The sequence below is a fragment of the Epinephelus lanceolatus genome, chromosome 3 (genome assembly GCF_041903045.1).
Source record: "Epinephelus lanceolatus isolate andai-2023 chromosome 3, ASM4190304v1, whole genome shotgun sequence".
Taxonomy (NCBI): domain Eukaryota; kingdom Metazoa; phylum Chordata; class Actinopteri; order Perciformes; family Serranidae; genus Epinephelus; species Epinephelus lanceolatus.
Window position 1 is genome coordinate 25638132 of NC_135736.1, and position 17495 is coordinate 25655626.

The 17495-nt window shown below is 39.0% G+C and overlaps 1 protein-coding gene across 4 annotated transcripts in view; it reads left to right on the forward strand.

Moving 5' to 3' along the window:
- The first annotated feature begins 2607 nt into the window (after positions 1–2607).
- Positions 2608–17495, forward strand: part of prom1b (prominin 1 b) — a 33565-nt gene continuing 18677 nt past the window's right edge. For 2 of the 4 annotated variants that reach the window (XM_033624496.2, XM_078166184.1), the window contains exons 1-7: positions 2609–3250; positions 12345–12406; positions 12896–12922; positions 13024–13229; positions 16529–16649; positions 16776–16839; positions 16988–17077. In XM_033624496.2, the coding sequence (XP_033480387.1) occupies positions 2980–3250; positions 12345–12406; positions 12896–12922; positions 13024–13229; positions 16529–16649; positions 16776–16839; positions 16988–17077 (841 nt within the window). In that variant the 5' untranslated portion in view covers positions 2609–2979. Of the gene's footprint in view, positions 3251–12344; positions 12407–12895; positions 12923–13023; positions 13230–16528; positions 16650–16775; positions 16840–16987; positions 17078–17495 lie in introns of all 4 variants that reach the window. The other 2 variants (XM_033624494.2, XM_033624498.2) reach the window with 2 other exon arrangements.

Below are 17495 nucleotides of genomic sequence, written 5' to 3' on the forward strand. Positions count from 1 at the left end.
AAAGATTGCAAGGTATTTATTGTTCAGAAAAAAAAGATTAAATTTTATATTGATTAAATGTATACATGAGAGGCAAAAACACAGGTTAAGTCCAACCTTACTATAGGAAGACAGTCAATACAGTGAAGTAAGTAACTGCAGTCCTGTGGACAAAGAATTGAGAGTGTGGTTGCATCATGACAGAGCCATGTGTGTATGTGTGAGAGAGATTTGCAGTGCATGGATGGACCTCACAACCTAAAGACATACTATATGTATGAATCAGATATTTCATTGTTTTTATTTTTCATGTACAACTCATCTGTGTAACGCAGCTCCTACATGGTAGAAGGAGAATAAAACAAGATTTTGTTTTGTAACCCTTTCTGGTGTGATATGACGGTCTAACACAGCCTGTCTATGAATGTGTATGTGTGTGTGTGTGTGTGTGTGTGTGTGTGTGTGTGTTTGTGTGTGTAAGCAGGCACTGGAACAGTGGCGGGTGTTTCACTGAAAAGTGTCACTGCCGGCTCTGTTCGCAGGGCAAACACTGCGGTCCACTGTTCCCCCTGAATGGGCATTTGGAGGGGGTGTCTGTCATCACAGTCATTCACACACACGGGGGGGGATTTTTCAGGGTCCAGCTCTGATAAATAATCTGCTGCTGGATTACATGACTTGATTACGTACTTCACATTTACGTTTAAGCAGTATAGCGTCATGTGTTGTGGAAAGTGGCTGTGAAGAGGTGGCGAAGGATGAAAGAGAGCTCTGATATAACCAAAACTTCAAAGTTTTAACCAGGCTATAATGTTACTTTTTAACTCAACTTTGGGTTTTCCTTTCTTTGAACTCAAATCTTGTGTGTTTGCCAAAATTTCACCGGTCTTGACCGTCTGTTTGATGAATGACAGAGCTGAAGGTCAGCTGCTCAGTGATCACAGGATAGAGTCAATGACCTGCCTCACATTCATACATACATGCAGAGGCCCACTAAGATTATGTAATTTGATTTTCTTATAAGCCGCCACATAATGCCATCTGACCTCTACTGCTCAGGCAGAAAGCTGTAAACATTACAGACACACTGCAACTCTTGTCTCAACATTCCTGACAGTGACAGTATAAACGAAAAAGTATGCAATCGACAATACTATGTTGAAATAACATATTTAAATGAAATGGATTATTGAGAGCAGGTGTATTTTGACGTTCAGTGAGTTAATCTGATGACCTATATTGACTGTTCATAACCTTTACAGTCATGTCAAAGTACTGTGTTACAAGTAAAAGTCATGCATTTAAATTTTCCTTACGTTAACAGACAAACATGAGCAACAAACTGTCATTGGATTATGAGTATTAATACACCTAATCTCTCTTTATATAAACCAGGTAATTTTGGAAATATGGTAAAATCTGACAATTAAGGTCTTCCGTGGGCTCTGTAAATATTAGCAGCCAGTCACTGAACATGTTATTGAATTGTTACTACAAATGCCCTATATATGAAACTTAAATCATTATGGGTCTGAGATAACTAGGGTGTACAGATTCAAAAATTAGGCTGCTGGTCTTAGGACCTGTAAGGTCAACCAAGTGGCGTGTTGATTTTCTCTTTTTGGTAATGAGCACTGGAGCTAAAACAATAAGGATATAACAACAACAGAAATGGTTGTAGGATGTTGCATTCTATTAAATGTTTGACTTAAAATCAAAATATTGTCATAATACACTTTGCTTTTTATGGGAGAGGATTTTGAGTGAGCAGTTTTTTTTATTCCACCAGGTGCCATAAAGTCACGAGTTATGCTATTGTGTGCCACCCTGTGATATAAGAGTCATTTTTTTTGCATTTTTGTCACTTAGAAAATATTAAAGATGATGTAGTGAGTCCATGTTAGCAACAATAGTCTAAAATTAGCCATCATTATTACATGCATGCACAAATATGTTTGACCATATGGCACCAAAAGAACAGGGAAAGCATGGCAAAAGATGGATGACCTTTTTTAAGGTTACATTAATAATTTCATGAATTAATGATAAACTAATAAATAGATTTAGCCATTTAAAAACAAACATGAATGTCCCATTTTACCTGAACATGTCATTGGAGTGAGGTAGGGGTTCTTGGTGTGTTTGAAGGTCCAAATAATCTAAATTATTTTACTTGGCAACATATTTTCTTCATAGAAATATAGCAGAGAACCATAACAAGTTATGAAAAAAAAAAAAACTTACAGAAGCCTTAAGAGTTTTCTTGGTAATTTACCAAGAAGTGTCCCACATTACCTGACTTCACCCTACTCATGGGTAGCCAGTGAATAAAGTCTTATCGATTTATTAATATCACAATTTACTTGTTGATTATATTATAATCACACTAATTATAATTATAATGAGTATTAATCAATTTATATTACATAAAGTTATAATTATTTGCCTCTAACATGTAGTGGAGTAGAAACATCAAGTAGGAGCAGAGAATGCCTCCGAAAACATGTAAATAAATAAACAAAACTACAGTATTTAAGTAAATGTACTCGAAGATGACAGGTGATTGGACCCCGCGGTGTCGCGCGCCACGAGCTTTCAGCGAGCACGAGCGTTCTTGGGTTTTACGTGCACGCGGGATTAGGCTACTCGCAGCCGGCCGGTGAGAGTGAGGACACCGAGATAACGAGCACATCCTCGGCCTTTGCTCCTGTTGAGTCGTCGGAGTTTGTCCGGGAGAATGAGTCCGTACCGAGAAACCAGGAGCTAACGGCTGGAGCTAACGGCTGCCTGAACCTCGACCGTTGGATGTTAAGTTTAAAAGTTTCCCTTCGGACGGTTGTTTGTGCGGCTGCTGCGGGGATAAACCGCTGAGAGGGACAGGTGTCCTCTCACGTCACCAGCTCGGCTCCCCTCTCCATCCCCCGCTGGACTGTAGCACCGTACACCGGCGCTGGGAGTTTTAACGGTTCTTCTTGGGACAAAGCTGGACTTTTCTGAGCCATGTTGTGGACAAAGTGGCTCGCCCTGCTGCTCTGCTGGGGGGCCACAAGCGGCGAGCAGCAGGCGGATGAGAGGGACGGGACCCCGCTTGAGGCCCGGACGGACTCCCGCAGACAACGGTCCCCCCCACCGGTGGAGCCGTTGGACTTTGGCTTTGTACCGGCGGCGGTTTATGATACTCACGCTTACTACGAGCCAGGGGCCATAGGAATCCTCTTCCACATGGTCCACGCTTTTCTCTACGTTGTTCAACCTCACACCTTCCCCAAAGGTGAGATTATCCCTCACCCCCTCCTCCTCATCCGTGCCCTTCTCTCTCCATCTTCTCTCTGTTTCTTACAGGAGGGCAACTGGCATGGCTTTAATTACTTCTTCTTTTCAGTACAAATCATTATGGACAAACACATAGTTCATATTTCGTTTTAATAACCGCAAGGCTAATGTGAGTTGTGACCCATCAGATTTAGCGACCTGATTAGGCATTTTAGCTTCACTGATACTGCAAATGTTTTTCTGATGGCCATATACTGTTTGTGGATGGCTGCTAACCAAAATTTGTGACCCCAGTAGGATCAGAATTAAGATAGAATAGAGAGATTAGAGAATTTTTTGCACCCTTAACACAATTATTGTGCCACAGATGGTCATGCAAAAAACAACATATTCATAGTATACAGTAAATAGTACATAGTAAGATACATGTGTACACAGTAAATTAAAAAAAAAAAATAGAGAAAATAAATATACATGTAGTAAAAGTGACAAAAAGTGCAAATAATGGTGCAGTGCCTGAAGAAAAATAATTACACACACTGGCAAAACATCTTAACAGGTGCATCTATGTTACAATAGGACTATGTGACTATACAGAAATGTACAGAAACTGCACCAATGTTACTGTTTCACAAAAGTTACAGATTAAGCACAAATATGAATGGACACAAAAAGTATGATCTGTATTTAGGGGTCCATCACGCTGCAAGTAGGGGACATGGTGAAAAAAAAGTAGGGATTGGAGTTAACAGCTGATTCATTTGAGGTACATGATAATAGTGCATGAATATAATCTTCGTCTAGTGCCAATGCCATCATGAGTTTTGGATAATAGCTGTAATAGAAACAGTGGCCAGTAGTGTGTAAGTCTATCTGTAAACCACTAACACCTCACCTGTCAAGGGGTCCCACGATAAAACTGAGTGGGGGGGGGGGGGGTAATGTGACAAGAAAGACAGAAATGTATATTATTCTCATGCAAAATTGATTATTTTTCTGACTCTTTCCTCTCATCCTTTATTTTTTTTTATAAAATACTGGATACCACTTACACACCTTTAGATCTCAAAAAATCCTTCAAATGAAACAATATATGAAGGAAATAAACATAAACTGTTTACATGTCCATACTGAGGCCATAACCTGTGCTGAGGAGTCACATGTACATAGGCTCTGCTTTGTTTTTGGAAATCACTGGCCTAGCTGTTTCCCTAGCATCAAAGACCGTGACTGACATGTTTTACGTCATAAATAAACACCAAAGTCCAAAAAACATTGGAAACCTCAAAGAGGCCACTGTTGCAGGAATCATCTGACACTGCCGCTGTATCTGTATTCTCTCACTGAGTGTAAATCTGTGCTGTATCATGGCTGACTCAACGCATGACTTCCAAAAAACACTCCTAACTAAAATGCTACAGGGTCAAAAGAGCACGTGCATGGAGGGACTGTATGTATCAAAGGTGTGTGCTTGTTGAGCTCATAAACCAGTGTTATGAGCAGATTAATGGGATCAATAGCTGTCATAGCTCGTAAGTGATTCCCATGCTTTAACATTATTGAGGTGATTAAGGGGTGATCAAGTCTTTCACTTAATCAATGCATACATAGTGAATGTTTCCCTCTTTGCTGCCTGGTGTTGTACAGTCCAGTGACGGATATATAGAGCTACAACCCATTTAAAGCGGTTTGTTTGTGCACTGTATATACAACTATGAGTGGTCACGTTGGAGGATGACACTGTTCAATAGGATTGAAGGTTTTAAGTTGCTGCCATTTTGGTGTCCAGGGTTAGTGCCGCTGGCTGGGTAATCAATTAGCAGATCAGCGATTAGAGGAGGCTTTCTCAGTCACCTGCATCACTGCGTAATACCTTAATCCACTGGACCATATGCTGCTACTGCCAGGGACTTTCCAGTATGAATTACTGTCATACACACGCACAGGTAGAGACCACCTGGATGTCATGTCACATAACACACACAAATCAGATATCATATACCTATATGGAAAAACCATACATTTTACTCACACACATCGATCACACACACATATCTTGAGGTTAGTTAGCACACTGTTTACAATTGCATCACTCACACATGAGTCAAACTAACTTAATTAACTAAATTACCTCAGCAGCAACAGAGTGAAGCAGCACTATCAGTTACAAAATGGCTGGATTAATAAACCCTGAATAAAGTATTTGGTTAAGTTTTACCTCTTAATTTAACATTTATTATTATGTATATTGTAATTAGCTTTGGGCAACTCATTTTTTAATATCCCAAGGTCACATTTTGTTTTCTTTCTCTCCACTTTATATTGAAGATAAACGTTTATGACTATTAGTAGATGAATATTTTACTCTCTTTTTCGGCTTCATGAGATAACACAAACTGTTTACTCAGGCATGTTCAAAGGGCTTACACAAGGTTGCCAGGACTGGTTATAATAGTTAACTCACTGGTATGACCTGGTGTAGTAGTGTGGTGTATATTCAGCCTTTGTGCTGGTCTTATAAGGATCTGCTAACAGTTTCCATGTAATATACTGTCTGCATATGAGTTATGGAAAATATTTTTTTATTTCTTGGGTTTGGTCCACATAGTTTTACACTCTGTAAAGGTTAGGTTGAAAACACCAAAGTCCTTTACCATGAGAAAAACAGCACAAAGAAATAGTATAGTATTAAACTCCATGGGACACAGATCGCAGTCATATTGTAGGTAATAAGTAAAAGTAATGAAATACACTGCTACAACTGTCCTAAAACAATTGTTGTGTCTAATATAAAGAGGTTGTTACTCCTAGAGACACCATGACCATATGACCACAACTACACACAAGCCACATGGGTTTTTCCCTGAGATAAATCTTGATTAATTTTCCAGGTACATTAAACTGTACAAAAAGGCTACTGAACAAGCAAGTTAGAACATTGCAGGGATGCAATTTGCTGAGTTGTTTCTCCACATACTTTTTCTGCTGAAACTCTAAAAAGATCTGGAAGACTATTGGTGAACAGAGGCTTATGTGTTATATATCTCATTTCAGTATACTTTTAGTAAATGTGGTCTTGGTGGAACAGTACAGTGTTATATTGATACCAGTCTTTCATTGAATGCTGTCACCCCATCATGTTTCCAGTAGTGCTGCTGTCCAGGGTTGAGGTAAGGGCTTGAGTAAGGTTATAATTAGCTGGTGCAGAGGTGACTGGTTGATGTCAGGGCTGAGGTTGACTTGAGGTTAAGATGGAGAAATGCAAATCAATGGGAGGTAAACTGAGGATGAGGGTATGTAGCTGACTGATTGGTCTTGTCAGATCAATTGGATTGAAGTTTGAACAATCTCACAGCAAGTCTGAGACAAAATCTCCACAAATCCCTGTCATATTAATAATGTAATTACTGTTTCAGGTTTCCAGTCGAGCTGATTTTATCTGAGTATGAATTACTGTGAAAGGGGCTGTCATTGGTTCTTCAACTTTTCTGGCTTTTCCCTCTCTTGACTTGCTCATCCCTTTTAGCAAATCTGTGGGACAGTTGTTTTTATGATGAAGAAACATTTTGGACTCTGTCACTATGTGAGGAGGCCGTGTCTTATCCCTCTGATACACACAGGGTAGATTAGAGGATTAGCATCCACAGGGCTAATGCTAACACTGCACAGCTACCACTGCTACAGATGGCATTGTCACACACACACACACACACACACACACAAATGTGCAAGCACGTACAGGCATGCACACATACACATGTCCTGAAAGTGGGTCATAGTCCTGGTATTTGTCTTTTTGCCTTAATTACTGTGATTGGTTGAAAACGGGTTGTTTATCAGGACGCAAATGTCTTAAATGAGATTCCATTCAAGAGGAACTCAAATTAGTTGTCTGGCAGGGATATTTAAGACAAGGGAGGAAGGACTCCCTCCAAAAACTGCAGTGTGTCATATATTGATGCTTTAGATCTGCCCAAACAAATAGAGATTGCAGCTACTGTTCATCTTTTATGCACTTTATAAAACTATTTTCAAGCACAGAGCTTTGAACATGTGTCTTTTTATGGTAGACTGGACAGTGTGAAGGGTGTCTCATGTAGAACTGAAATAAGAGACACATCAATTAATTGATAAGTCTTTGACGGAAAATCAACGGATGACAATTTTATCACAGCTGTTGAAGTAGAGATACCTATACAGCTAATTTGCATCTGCAGTCCCTGGCAAATAGATTAATTAATTGTTTAAGTAATAAAATGATTCCTGCCTCTCAAATATTTTCTGATATTCTTAGAGTTGTGATAGTAGATATTTTGGCGTTTTCTGCTATTTACTGATATTTTATAGACAGGCAATCAGTCTATTATTCAGTGAAATGATAGGCAGATTAATCAGTAATGAAAATAACTGTTACAGTCTGTTATCTCTTTTTATCTAAACTTGAAATCTGATTTCTTGTGGGAAGCGTCTAATGAAGTGTCTGATGCAAACAGGGGGAAAAGACCACATAATCCTCTTAGTTGTTTTGCTCCAGCTCACAGTGGGCTGTGTAACTTTCTTTAGCTCCTGGTGCCATGAAAATACATACTGTACTTACAGCCTTGTGTAATGCTGAGTAAAACATACTGTACAGTGAGGAGTATTTAAAGTCAAATACAGTAAGTGCTACGTAACATCGTAACACCTTTTAAACTGCAGCTTGCGTCATCACTTACTTTTAACGTTGCGTCTTGTAATACATTTTCATACTAATGGAGTGACCCTGGCTCTTTTAAATCTCACTTTGTCATCCCAATGTTAAACTTTTTTCAAAATTGGAGGTTCCTGACCTGGGGGACCAGGACCCCTTACGAGAGGTCACAGGGTAAATCTGAGGTTAGCCGCATAGGAAAGAAAAGGCTTTTCTCTGATGTTTGCCCTTTTCTTGTCACATAATGGATAGTTCTACCTTTTCGGGTCTCAAAAAATTCTCAAATAAAACTCTAGAAGCACTGTATGATTTGCAGCAGGTGTTTGTATTTCATTTTTAGAATCTATCTCAGATGTGAATCACTATTCGATTAAACTGCTCACAGCTCATAAACATGTGCTACTTGTTATGAGTAGATATTGCTTAATTTTAAGGAGTGATAATGTCTTTTTCCAGTACTCTTACCTACCATGGACTCCACTAGTGCTGGCTAATAAATTGATATTAGCTATATCCATATCATGATATGAGACGAGATATTGTCCTAGACTTTGGATATCATAATGTCATAAGTGTTGTCTTTTCCTGGTTTTAAAAGCTGTATTACAGTAAATTGATATAATTTTCTGACCTTACCAGACTGTTCTCGCTGTTCTATTATTTGCCTTTACCTGCTTAGTCATTAAATCCACATTACTGATGATGATTTATCAAACATTGGATAGCGTAAATGTTCTGTGAAAGCACAAATATCATAGCTTTTTTTTTTTTTTTTTTTAAATCATCTGAAACATGCATTTCTCCAGTAGGGTAGTTAAAGTGTTAAGGTCAGCTCCACTGTCCAGGAAACAGAGACAGACCAACCCTCGTCATCACTTCCACTAAAAAGCTTGCTTTCTCTTAAAAGCATAAAAGCTTGAATAATTTCAGGGGCAACATTGTGACTATATATTTCCAAAAAATCCGTTTTATCAAAAGTAAGCATTATGAAACTCAGCTTCAAGTTACAACTTCAAGTTTTTCTGTATTGCCTCAAATAAGCAAACAAGTTGGCAAATACACATCCAAAATACATGATTAACAGTGTCAGTGGAGGATGCAGTCATACAAATGTTTGCTCCAGCCTTCTTTGTTTTGTGTACGTGGGACGGAGAGTGTTTTTTCTTTACTTTAAATGAGTCCTATATTGTGAAAAGTAGACGTGATTGTCAGGTTGCATAAGGCTCTGTCCACACCTTCCAGTAATCTCTCAGAGCGGTTCAGTGTAGAGGATTGTGCGGGCCTATATTTACACGTTGCAGTAAGAGGGTTGTTGTTTCTGACTGACTTACATATCACAACAGCTAATTAGCAACACTGTTTGGTGGTTTGCTGTTGACATTTTCAGCCTTACGGTGGCCTCTATGAACCCGTGTGTGATTGTCATGATGTTGATACAGTGTTTGCTCCATCTTGCTTCACTGAAGTGAAAACACTAATAGATCCAACTAGGGTTTCTTTAAAGGCCTTTTATTATGAAAAAAAAGTCAAGACACACACATTTCATTTTTATCAACGACAATGATACTAAAAATGTGGTTTGTGGTCAAATCAGAAACTAAAAAAAACAAAACACGAAATATCATGTAATATATGCACGTGTTGTACGAAATCAGTTCATCATCCTGACTTTTGCAAGAGCCACGTTAGTTTAAGTTGGGCAGTGGTCTGCTCATCCTTTCAGGTCTTGCTCTGACGGTCATTTATCCCACCTCCCTTCCTTTCGTTTGCAGTAGCTGCCTCTCCTAGTGGGTCACTGAACTAAGCTGTCTAAGCTTAACTGTCCTCGGTGGCTAATGCTAACTAAGTACCTGAGCAACAACAGGTGGCATCGGTGTGACTCAGATGTGCTCGCATGCTGCATCTGCAGAGTTAAAAGAGGTAGAGGTCCTCACCCTACATGACGGTGTGAGGTCTCCTCCAGGTGAAGCAGTTTTATTTCTGAGAAAAGTAAGGCAGTCACCTCCCAGCAGGACAGGAGGATGGCGTTGAGAGGATTATCCATATGGTCACAAAAGATATCCAAAATCTCAGCTCCTTTTACTCACCAGAAAGGCTTAGTCTGAAGCATTTTTACTTTTAAAGTGCAGACTGAAAACCTCACATGATCTGGAGGCAGCCAATCATTCAACAGAGGAAAAAACAAAAATCTCATTAAACCCTCCGTAGACACTGTTTGGTATACTAGACAAAATGTTAAAGTATTCTTGTGGCCATCAGGATTTGTTTCAAATGCTGAACCTTCTCACATCGTAAAGTGAACCCCCAAGGAATGTCAAGAAACTGGACTCTAAGAAATCATATTGGGGATTTTTCAATATTTTGTGACATTTTATTGAGAAAAAGATAACTTTATTAATCAGAAAAACAATTGGCAGATTAATCATTAACAGAAATAATCATTAGTTGCTATGTAAAATGTGGAGAGACAGAGCATGACACAATAAAGAGGATAAACACAACAGCATATTATAGGAAGTTAATAAAGTAACTTATTTACTGGAACATTTTAAACGTAAGAGGGCTACAAACAAATCACACTACATTTTAGTTGCATGTGCTTTCTCACCTCACCTAAGAGTCAGCAGGTGTGCCAGCAGAAGGCAAAAGAGACACACAGTGTTTCAGTTTGTGTGTGTGTGTTGTGTGTTTGTATGACAGCTGTGTCAGCATTTACATGCTAAACTGGCCTCCATCTGCTTGCTGTTTGCAGTGGCATCTACTGTACCAACCTGAGAGGACTAGCCATACTGATTATAAACACTGGAAAATATTGCCTTGACTATCTACGCGGCTTCAAATAAGTAGTGCTCAATTTTTATATACTGTAGGTAAGTGTTTGTCCAAATAAATAGGTGGAAGCATATATCATATGATAATGGACATAGCTACTGTGACATCACCCACTGGGTTGTGGACTGCCATTATGAAGCCTCAAATTCAACATTTTGGGCATCGCCATCTTGGTTTTAGGAGCCAGAAGTGACCATATTGGCATAAGAGGGTGGAGCTGTGGAGGAGCAAGGGGATCTGACTCATAGACTTTAGCAACACCTCACACACACACCTCACACACACACTTCACATTGTGTGTAACATTAAGCCACAATAAAATGTAAATGGCTGAGTTATATAAAACTTACAGTTGGAGTTGTGCTGACAGTTAAAATTAGCTATAGAGACCAGAACCGTTTTTGTACCAGGCTGTAAACATGTTCACTTCTGCTGTACAGCTGGATATTTTAACTACGGGGATTTACTGGCCTCCGGAGCCAGCCTCAAGTGGCCATTCAAGGAACTACATTTTTCGGCCCTTTGGCGTTGTCTTTATTTTTCAGCCCTGAGGTTGTCGCTTGGATGGAAGTCGTATTCAGGTCTTTTACTTAACAACTTCAACTACTGAAAATTTTTACAGAAGTAGTCTCAAAATATATTGACAGTACCAAAAGTAAGATATTTGTCAATTTCAAAATTATAGATATGTGTGTAGATATTGGATTCTAATTGTTGGCACACACGAATGTTGTATCTGATAAAGTTGGACCTAATTTTAAGTACTTTATATACTGGCTGGTAGCTTAATCTATAATAATAAAATATTAATCAGAATTTGTTTCTGAAATAAATGTGGTAGAGTTAAAAAATGCAGTGTTTCCCTTTAAAATAAGCCGAGTAGAAGTATTTAAAAAAAGAAGCATAAAATGAAAAGTATAAGCACCTCAAAACTGTTCAGTACTTGAGTAAATTCCATTGCTGTTTTTTGTGCACGCATTCGCTTCTGTGAGCTGTAGATTTAAATATATCAGCTTATACATAATTTGTTTTATCTTTCTACTGTACATGTTGTCAAGTGCACGGGCTGTCTACGAAGCATGTTTGTGTTGTTTGTGCGCATGCATACAAGTGTTCTTGTTAGTGTGTGAAGGCATCAGTGTTTACCTGCTGAGTAACAGTCGGGGTGAGTCCCCAACCAGGTAGGCTTAGTGTTGGCTGACCTATATAAACACAGACAGCTGGACTGAACTGTAGTCCTCATGGCAAGCGACACAGTTCAAACAGCCTCCATGGCAACGCACAGCTGTTAGATATATGAGGAAATAGATCCACAATACTGTCCTCGGAAATTAAAATATGAATCCCCATAATCTGTGTTGTCTGTGCGTGAACAGATGAATGGATTTTGACGGCAGCGTAGCTTCTCAAATGTGTGTTTGATTGTCTGTGAAACTGGCGTGGGAGTCACCTACAAGCAGCATACTGCATGTGAAACACTGACGGACAAGTGATTATTAATACATGTATGTGGGTTGAAAGACCTGTTACTTAAGTGGTCACCTATCTGTTCTTTTTTTTTTTTTTTCAGATTTGATTGTTCAAGTCATTCAGCAAAACATGGGGGGAATCAAAATCGAAGAATGGAGAAAGGTACGTTTAATTTAAGAGATGAGTGAGATTAACTTTTGTTTTGATATTGCAGTGTTGCACTGATAAATGTATTCCTTGATTTATGTTCTTGCAACTTATGTTAAAATAACGTTTTATGGCCTTACAGTGTGTGTCATTCAAAAGACCTTGTGTGATATATAAAGAAATACTTTGAACATAACAGTAAAAATCAAAGTTAGATTATATCACAGCCTAATAACTGTGATGTTAGCTAGACATTTGGGAGTCCCCTGATTTGGTTTGAGCTTGTTTGAAATAATTTTTCTCTTGTTTCATCTTTCCTCTACCTTGAATCTTGATGTTGCCTTCACATCCCTCTTTAAAAATTGGAATTCTGCTTCCTCCTAATCTCCTGGCTGTCACACTGACCTTGTTCTGTCTCTCGTTGTGTCCCTTTGGCTTTGTGTATGTGTTCACGTACACGTGCTTTTCTGCATGCATCGGTGTGCATGTGCTATGGGGTTGCAGCCAGAAAATGTGGTCCTGTTACTACAGGTAAACTCATACCACTGTGTTCTCATAATACACTCTGCAATATCTCAGAAATGACTGTGTGATGAGGAATGATGATTGTACGAACCCTCTCCCTCCTGCAGTGGATTTACTACGAGGCTGGGTTCCTCATATGTGCGGCCCTCGGTATCTTCTTCGTGGTCCTCACCCCGATTATAGGCATGTGCTTTTGTGTGTGCCGATGCTGTGAGAACTGCGGAGGGGAGATGCACCAGAGACAGAGAAAGAACGTCGACTGTCAGAGAGGTTTCTACACCGCCTCACTCATCGCCACCTCCATCTTCATCATGTGAGTTGTCGTTATTTTCAGTTCAGTCTTTATCATCATTATCATCTTGTTAATCATCACTGTGAGCATTATTTTTTATTTCCATCAGATAAACCTACATATTATTAGTGGTACTCTGTTCTTATTGTGTGCATCCTGGATCACTGGATTCTGATGGGTTGTTGGAGGGTGTTTTTTGGATACACTGTACTGTGCTGGATACTGGAAAAAGTATTTAATTATATACGTTAAAATGTATATATCAACAGAAAGGGAAGTATGTCTTGTTAAACTTTAAGTTGTAGATCCCAAAGCAACCAGCACACAAATGTTTTCTAAATTTAAATTCACCCTAATGTGCTAAAATTGACTATTAGTAGGCTTAGAGATGAATATGACTATGAAACTAGGGACGCACCAATATGGATTTTTTTCAACCAATACCTATAACCAATAATTATCTGCTTATTATGGCCGATAACCAATAATTTCACATTTTTGTATTTTAAAAAGAAGTGTATAACCTGTAGTTTATGTACACCTGAGCATAAGAAAGGCTAATATGTAGTGAGAAAATATGGCTGACTTAATATTCCATAGCCCTGACCTAACCAAATCAAACCCAACATCACTATTGTTAACACTGTGAAAAAGAGGGAGATTTTCTGGGGTATTGTCATATGGCCTACCCTCAGTCCTGTTGTCTTCCTCTGGAACTGTGAAAGACATCCACGCTGCAACATGTTTTACCCTCTAGATAGCGTGCTGCAGTTGTTGTTGTTCTTCTTGTCTGTGTTTATTTGCGGCCTGCAAACCAAGTTTGAAGTTACATGTACCGCCACACACTTTCAGGGTGTGTAGATGCTGCCCTTGGTAAGTCAATGAAAGCAGTCTGACTTCATATTATCAGTGCTATTTATCAGTTATAATTTTAGTTATTGGAATAATGCATAATAATTTAAATGTCCCATTATGGGCCAGTAATTTATCAGCTCAATATATATTGGCATCCCTATATTAGACACAACACCCAGTTCGAGTCTGGCCCAGAGGCATGTGTTGCATCTGTCTCTCCCCCTTACTTCCTGCAATCTTTGTACTGTCTGTATTAAAGGCAAGTAACACTAAAATTGACAAAAACATCACTGCAAAGAGCTTAATGAAAATTAACTTAATGATCCCAGATCAGAAGTAAACATAATTTCACTGTAAAATTATTTTATAGTGCAACAAATTATGCAAAACTCAAGGTATGTACAAACCTTTTGTTGCACTGTTTTTGCATGTTTAAGTATTTTTATATGTTGGTTCTTAAAAGTGTGCTCTGCTGACTTAGCACTGAACTCCTGTAACATTATCAGTCTCATGATAGACATTTTAAAATTTCAAAATTGATGCAGTTGAACTAGAAATGTAGTCTTTTTTATGCCACATATTTTTTTTCCTTGTCAAATCCTGGTGCCTTGGTTACCCACAATGCAACGTGACAGCTGATAGTTTAGTCAGAGATTCAGTTTGTTATGCTTTTAGCTAATAATGTAGCCTCGAGCCCCATGAAGAGATGAGGAATTGGCCTCAGAGGTCTGATGACCGCACCTCTTTCTGACTCCACATTTTCATTTCATTTGAAACTTCCACCGACCTCAAGTGACATCACTCAAGGCAGTTTATCCCATTTTTACAGCTCCCTCTGAGCCACAAAAGGCTTTACACAATAGCAGTGTCCCGTAGTGCTCCACAAGACCTGTAAACAAATTTTGAGGTGTAAAATCAGTGGCGTTTCCCTTTAACAACATCTGCTCCCCCACAGTCTGGAACCTGTCTGCAGTTTACCTGCTGTGTATAAGGAGCAGGTGCACGGTCAGAGAAACACAATCCAAACTGTGCAGGACAGTTAGGTGTTACTGATATCACTTGGCTGACTGTCAGAGGCCGCTCTGTCTGAATGAATGCTTTCACATCACAAACATGCGTGCTCACGCATACAAAAACACACATGCACATATGGGTACATGAAGCACGTTGTAGCCATTTGGAGATGTGCAGACATTATCTGATCAGGGTTTGTTAATATGATTCTTTCATAATCTCTCACACAGAAGATTCTTTGTTTGTTTATAGACATTCAGTCAAATCTTTACTTTCGGTTAAGCAGCCTAAAAGAGATCAGTTATCTGGATGATGAATTAAATACCTTTAAAAAGTAATAAATAAGTTCAGGAAGAACACACAGCCGTAACATTACTGCAGTAATTAACAAAAACTCTGAAAGCTGAAGGTTTGCACATCATCAGCTCAGCACCCTGCCAGACTTCCAGTGAATTGTCACAGCATTGTCCATTCTGCTTTCTTACTTTATTAGAGTAAGTTTGCCATCGCATATAACACTAAATGTGCAGAATTTCCTGGACAAACTTCCTGGATCCTGGATAAAACTGGGGCATTGTCCATTATCCTCGTTAAATCCTAGATGCATTGCAAAATAATTTAAAGCTTGCAGGGGAGTGTGTACATTTACTGACTGTACATCATGTAGATCTTTCCAAAATCTTACAACAGTTATACAACAATTGTGACAAAGTTCTTGTACATGAAAAAGTTTAATTGACACAAAAACTCTTACTCTAACTACAAGTACACTAAAAACTAAAACTAGTTGTGGAAAAAACAACATTTTAGTCATGCAAGAAACTAGACATTAAAAGAAAATGAAAATTAACTAATATGATATTGTGTACTTGCACAATGAGCTAAAATTAAATAAAAATAAACAGGTAATGACTTTAGTTTTAGTCCTTATCAATTTGGTCAAATTTTTCAACACAACAAGCAAAAGGAGGGATTGGTGGAAATGTTTATTGAGACTAGGATGTTTACTTGACCTTGAGTCAACTGCCTTTCACGGAGTGTTGTGCTTTTATTCTAATACCTCTGAACTACTTAAATCTTGTCCCTGACAAATACTGTACCCCTCAAATTACAAAAAAAGTAATACTGAAACCAATTAAAAATGTAACTAAAACTAAACACTTTCGAACAATGAAAATAAATCTGAAAAGAGGAAACCCACTCTGGCAACTAACTGAAATTAACTGAATTGAAAACATAAATTACTGCTGTGAAGTAACTAAAGAGTTATAAACATAAAGAGACATGTTAAGCAGAGAAATGTGACTTTGCAGGCTGATCTCATGTGTCAGTGACTTTTGAAGCCCATGCAGCAGAAATACATTTAAATGTAGCCACATGCTGCCCTCTGCTGGTGAATACTGCACACTGTTTTTCTTTACTGATCCCGTACGTGTGTGTGTGTGTTTCAGATTGGGAGTACTCATTGCCTATGCAGCGAACCACAATGTCAGCGCCCAGATTAAAAGCACTCGGCGGTTCATCAACACCAATATGAGAGACCTGAAGACATTTGCCAACAACACACCTGCAGTATGCCCCTACACACACACACACACACACACACACACACACACACACACAGATGCATTCCCATGTATAACACACACATACACCAGACCTCATGTTTGAATGTGTAATGTGTGTTTTCTGTTGCAGCAAATCGAATACCTGACAGCCCAGTACACCACAGCAAAGAACAAAGTCCTGTCAGACCTCGACAGTGAGTTGAACTTAGACTGTTTACACACACTGTTTGTCTCATGTCTCTCACGTTGTTTGCCTCCGACTGCCTGTGTTTTACCTACAGCAGTAATATGTAACTGTAGTGTTGTCATAAATCTGTCTGATCTGTCTGTGTTTCCTGACAGACATTGGACCTTTGCTGGGTGGGAGGATCCACAGTCAGCTGGAGAAAGAGGTGGTTCCCTCGCTGGACACTGCGCTGCGTATGGCAGGAGGTAACACACACACTAAGCTTTTAAAACCACCTCCTCTCTATCTCAAACAGTCGACATGTAGTGTCACTGCAGTGCTGATGCTGCTGAGCTGAAACATCATCTCCTTTGTCATGTCATCTGATTAGTGGTATTTATTTTGAAATTCAAGGATAGACCTCTTTGGCCATGAACTATTTTTGTCACAATATAAATTCAGTTGTTATGAGCTGTTATAGTGTTTTGTGTTATCTGTTGTTTACCTGGCTAATGGGTTTTTAAAATTGGCAGTTGTCTGTGCTGCATTGGCTGTGCTTGACCCATCAACATACACCTACATTGGGACCAATCGACATACATTAATGTCAGTCATGGTCCCTTTTGTGCATGGAACGTACCTACTCCAGAATAAGAGCTACAAAAAAGTCCCCCAAAACGGCAT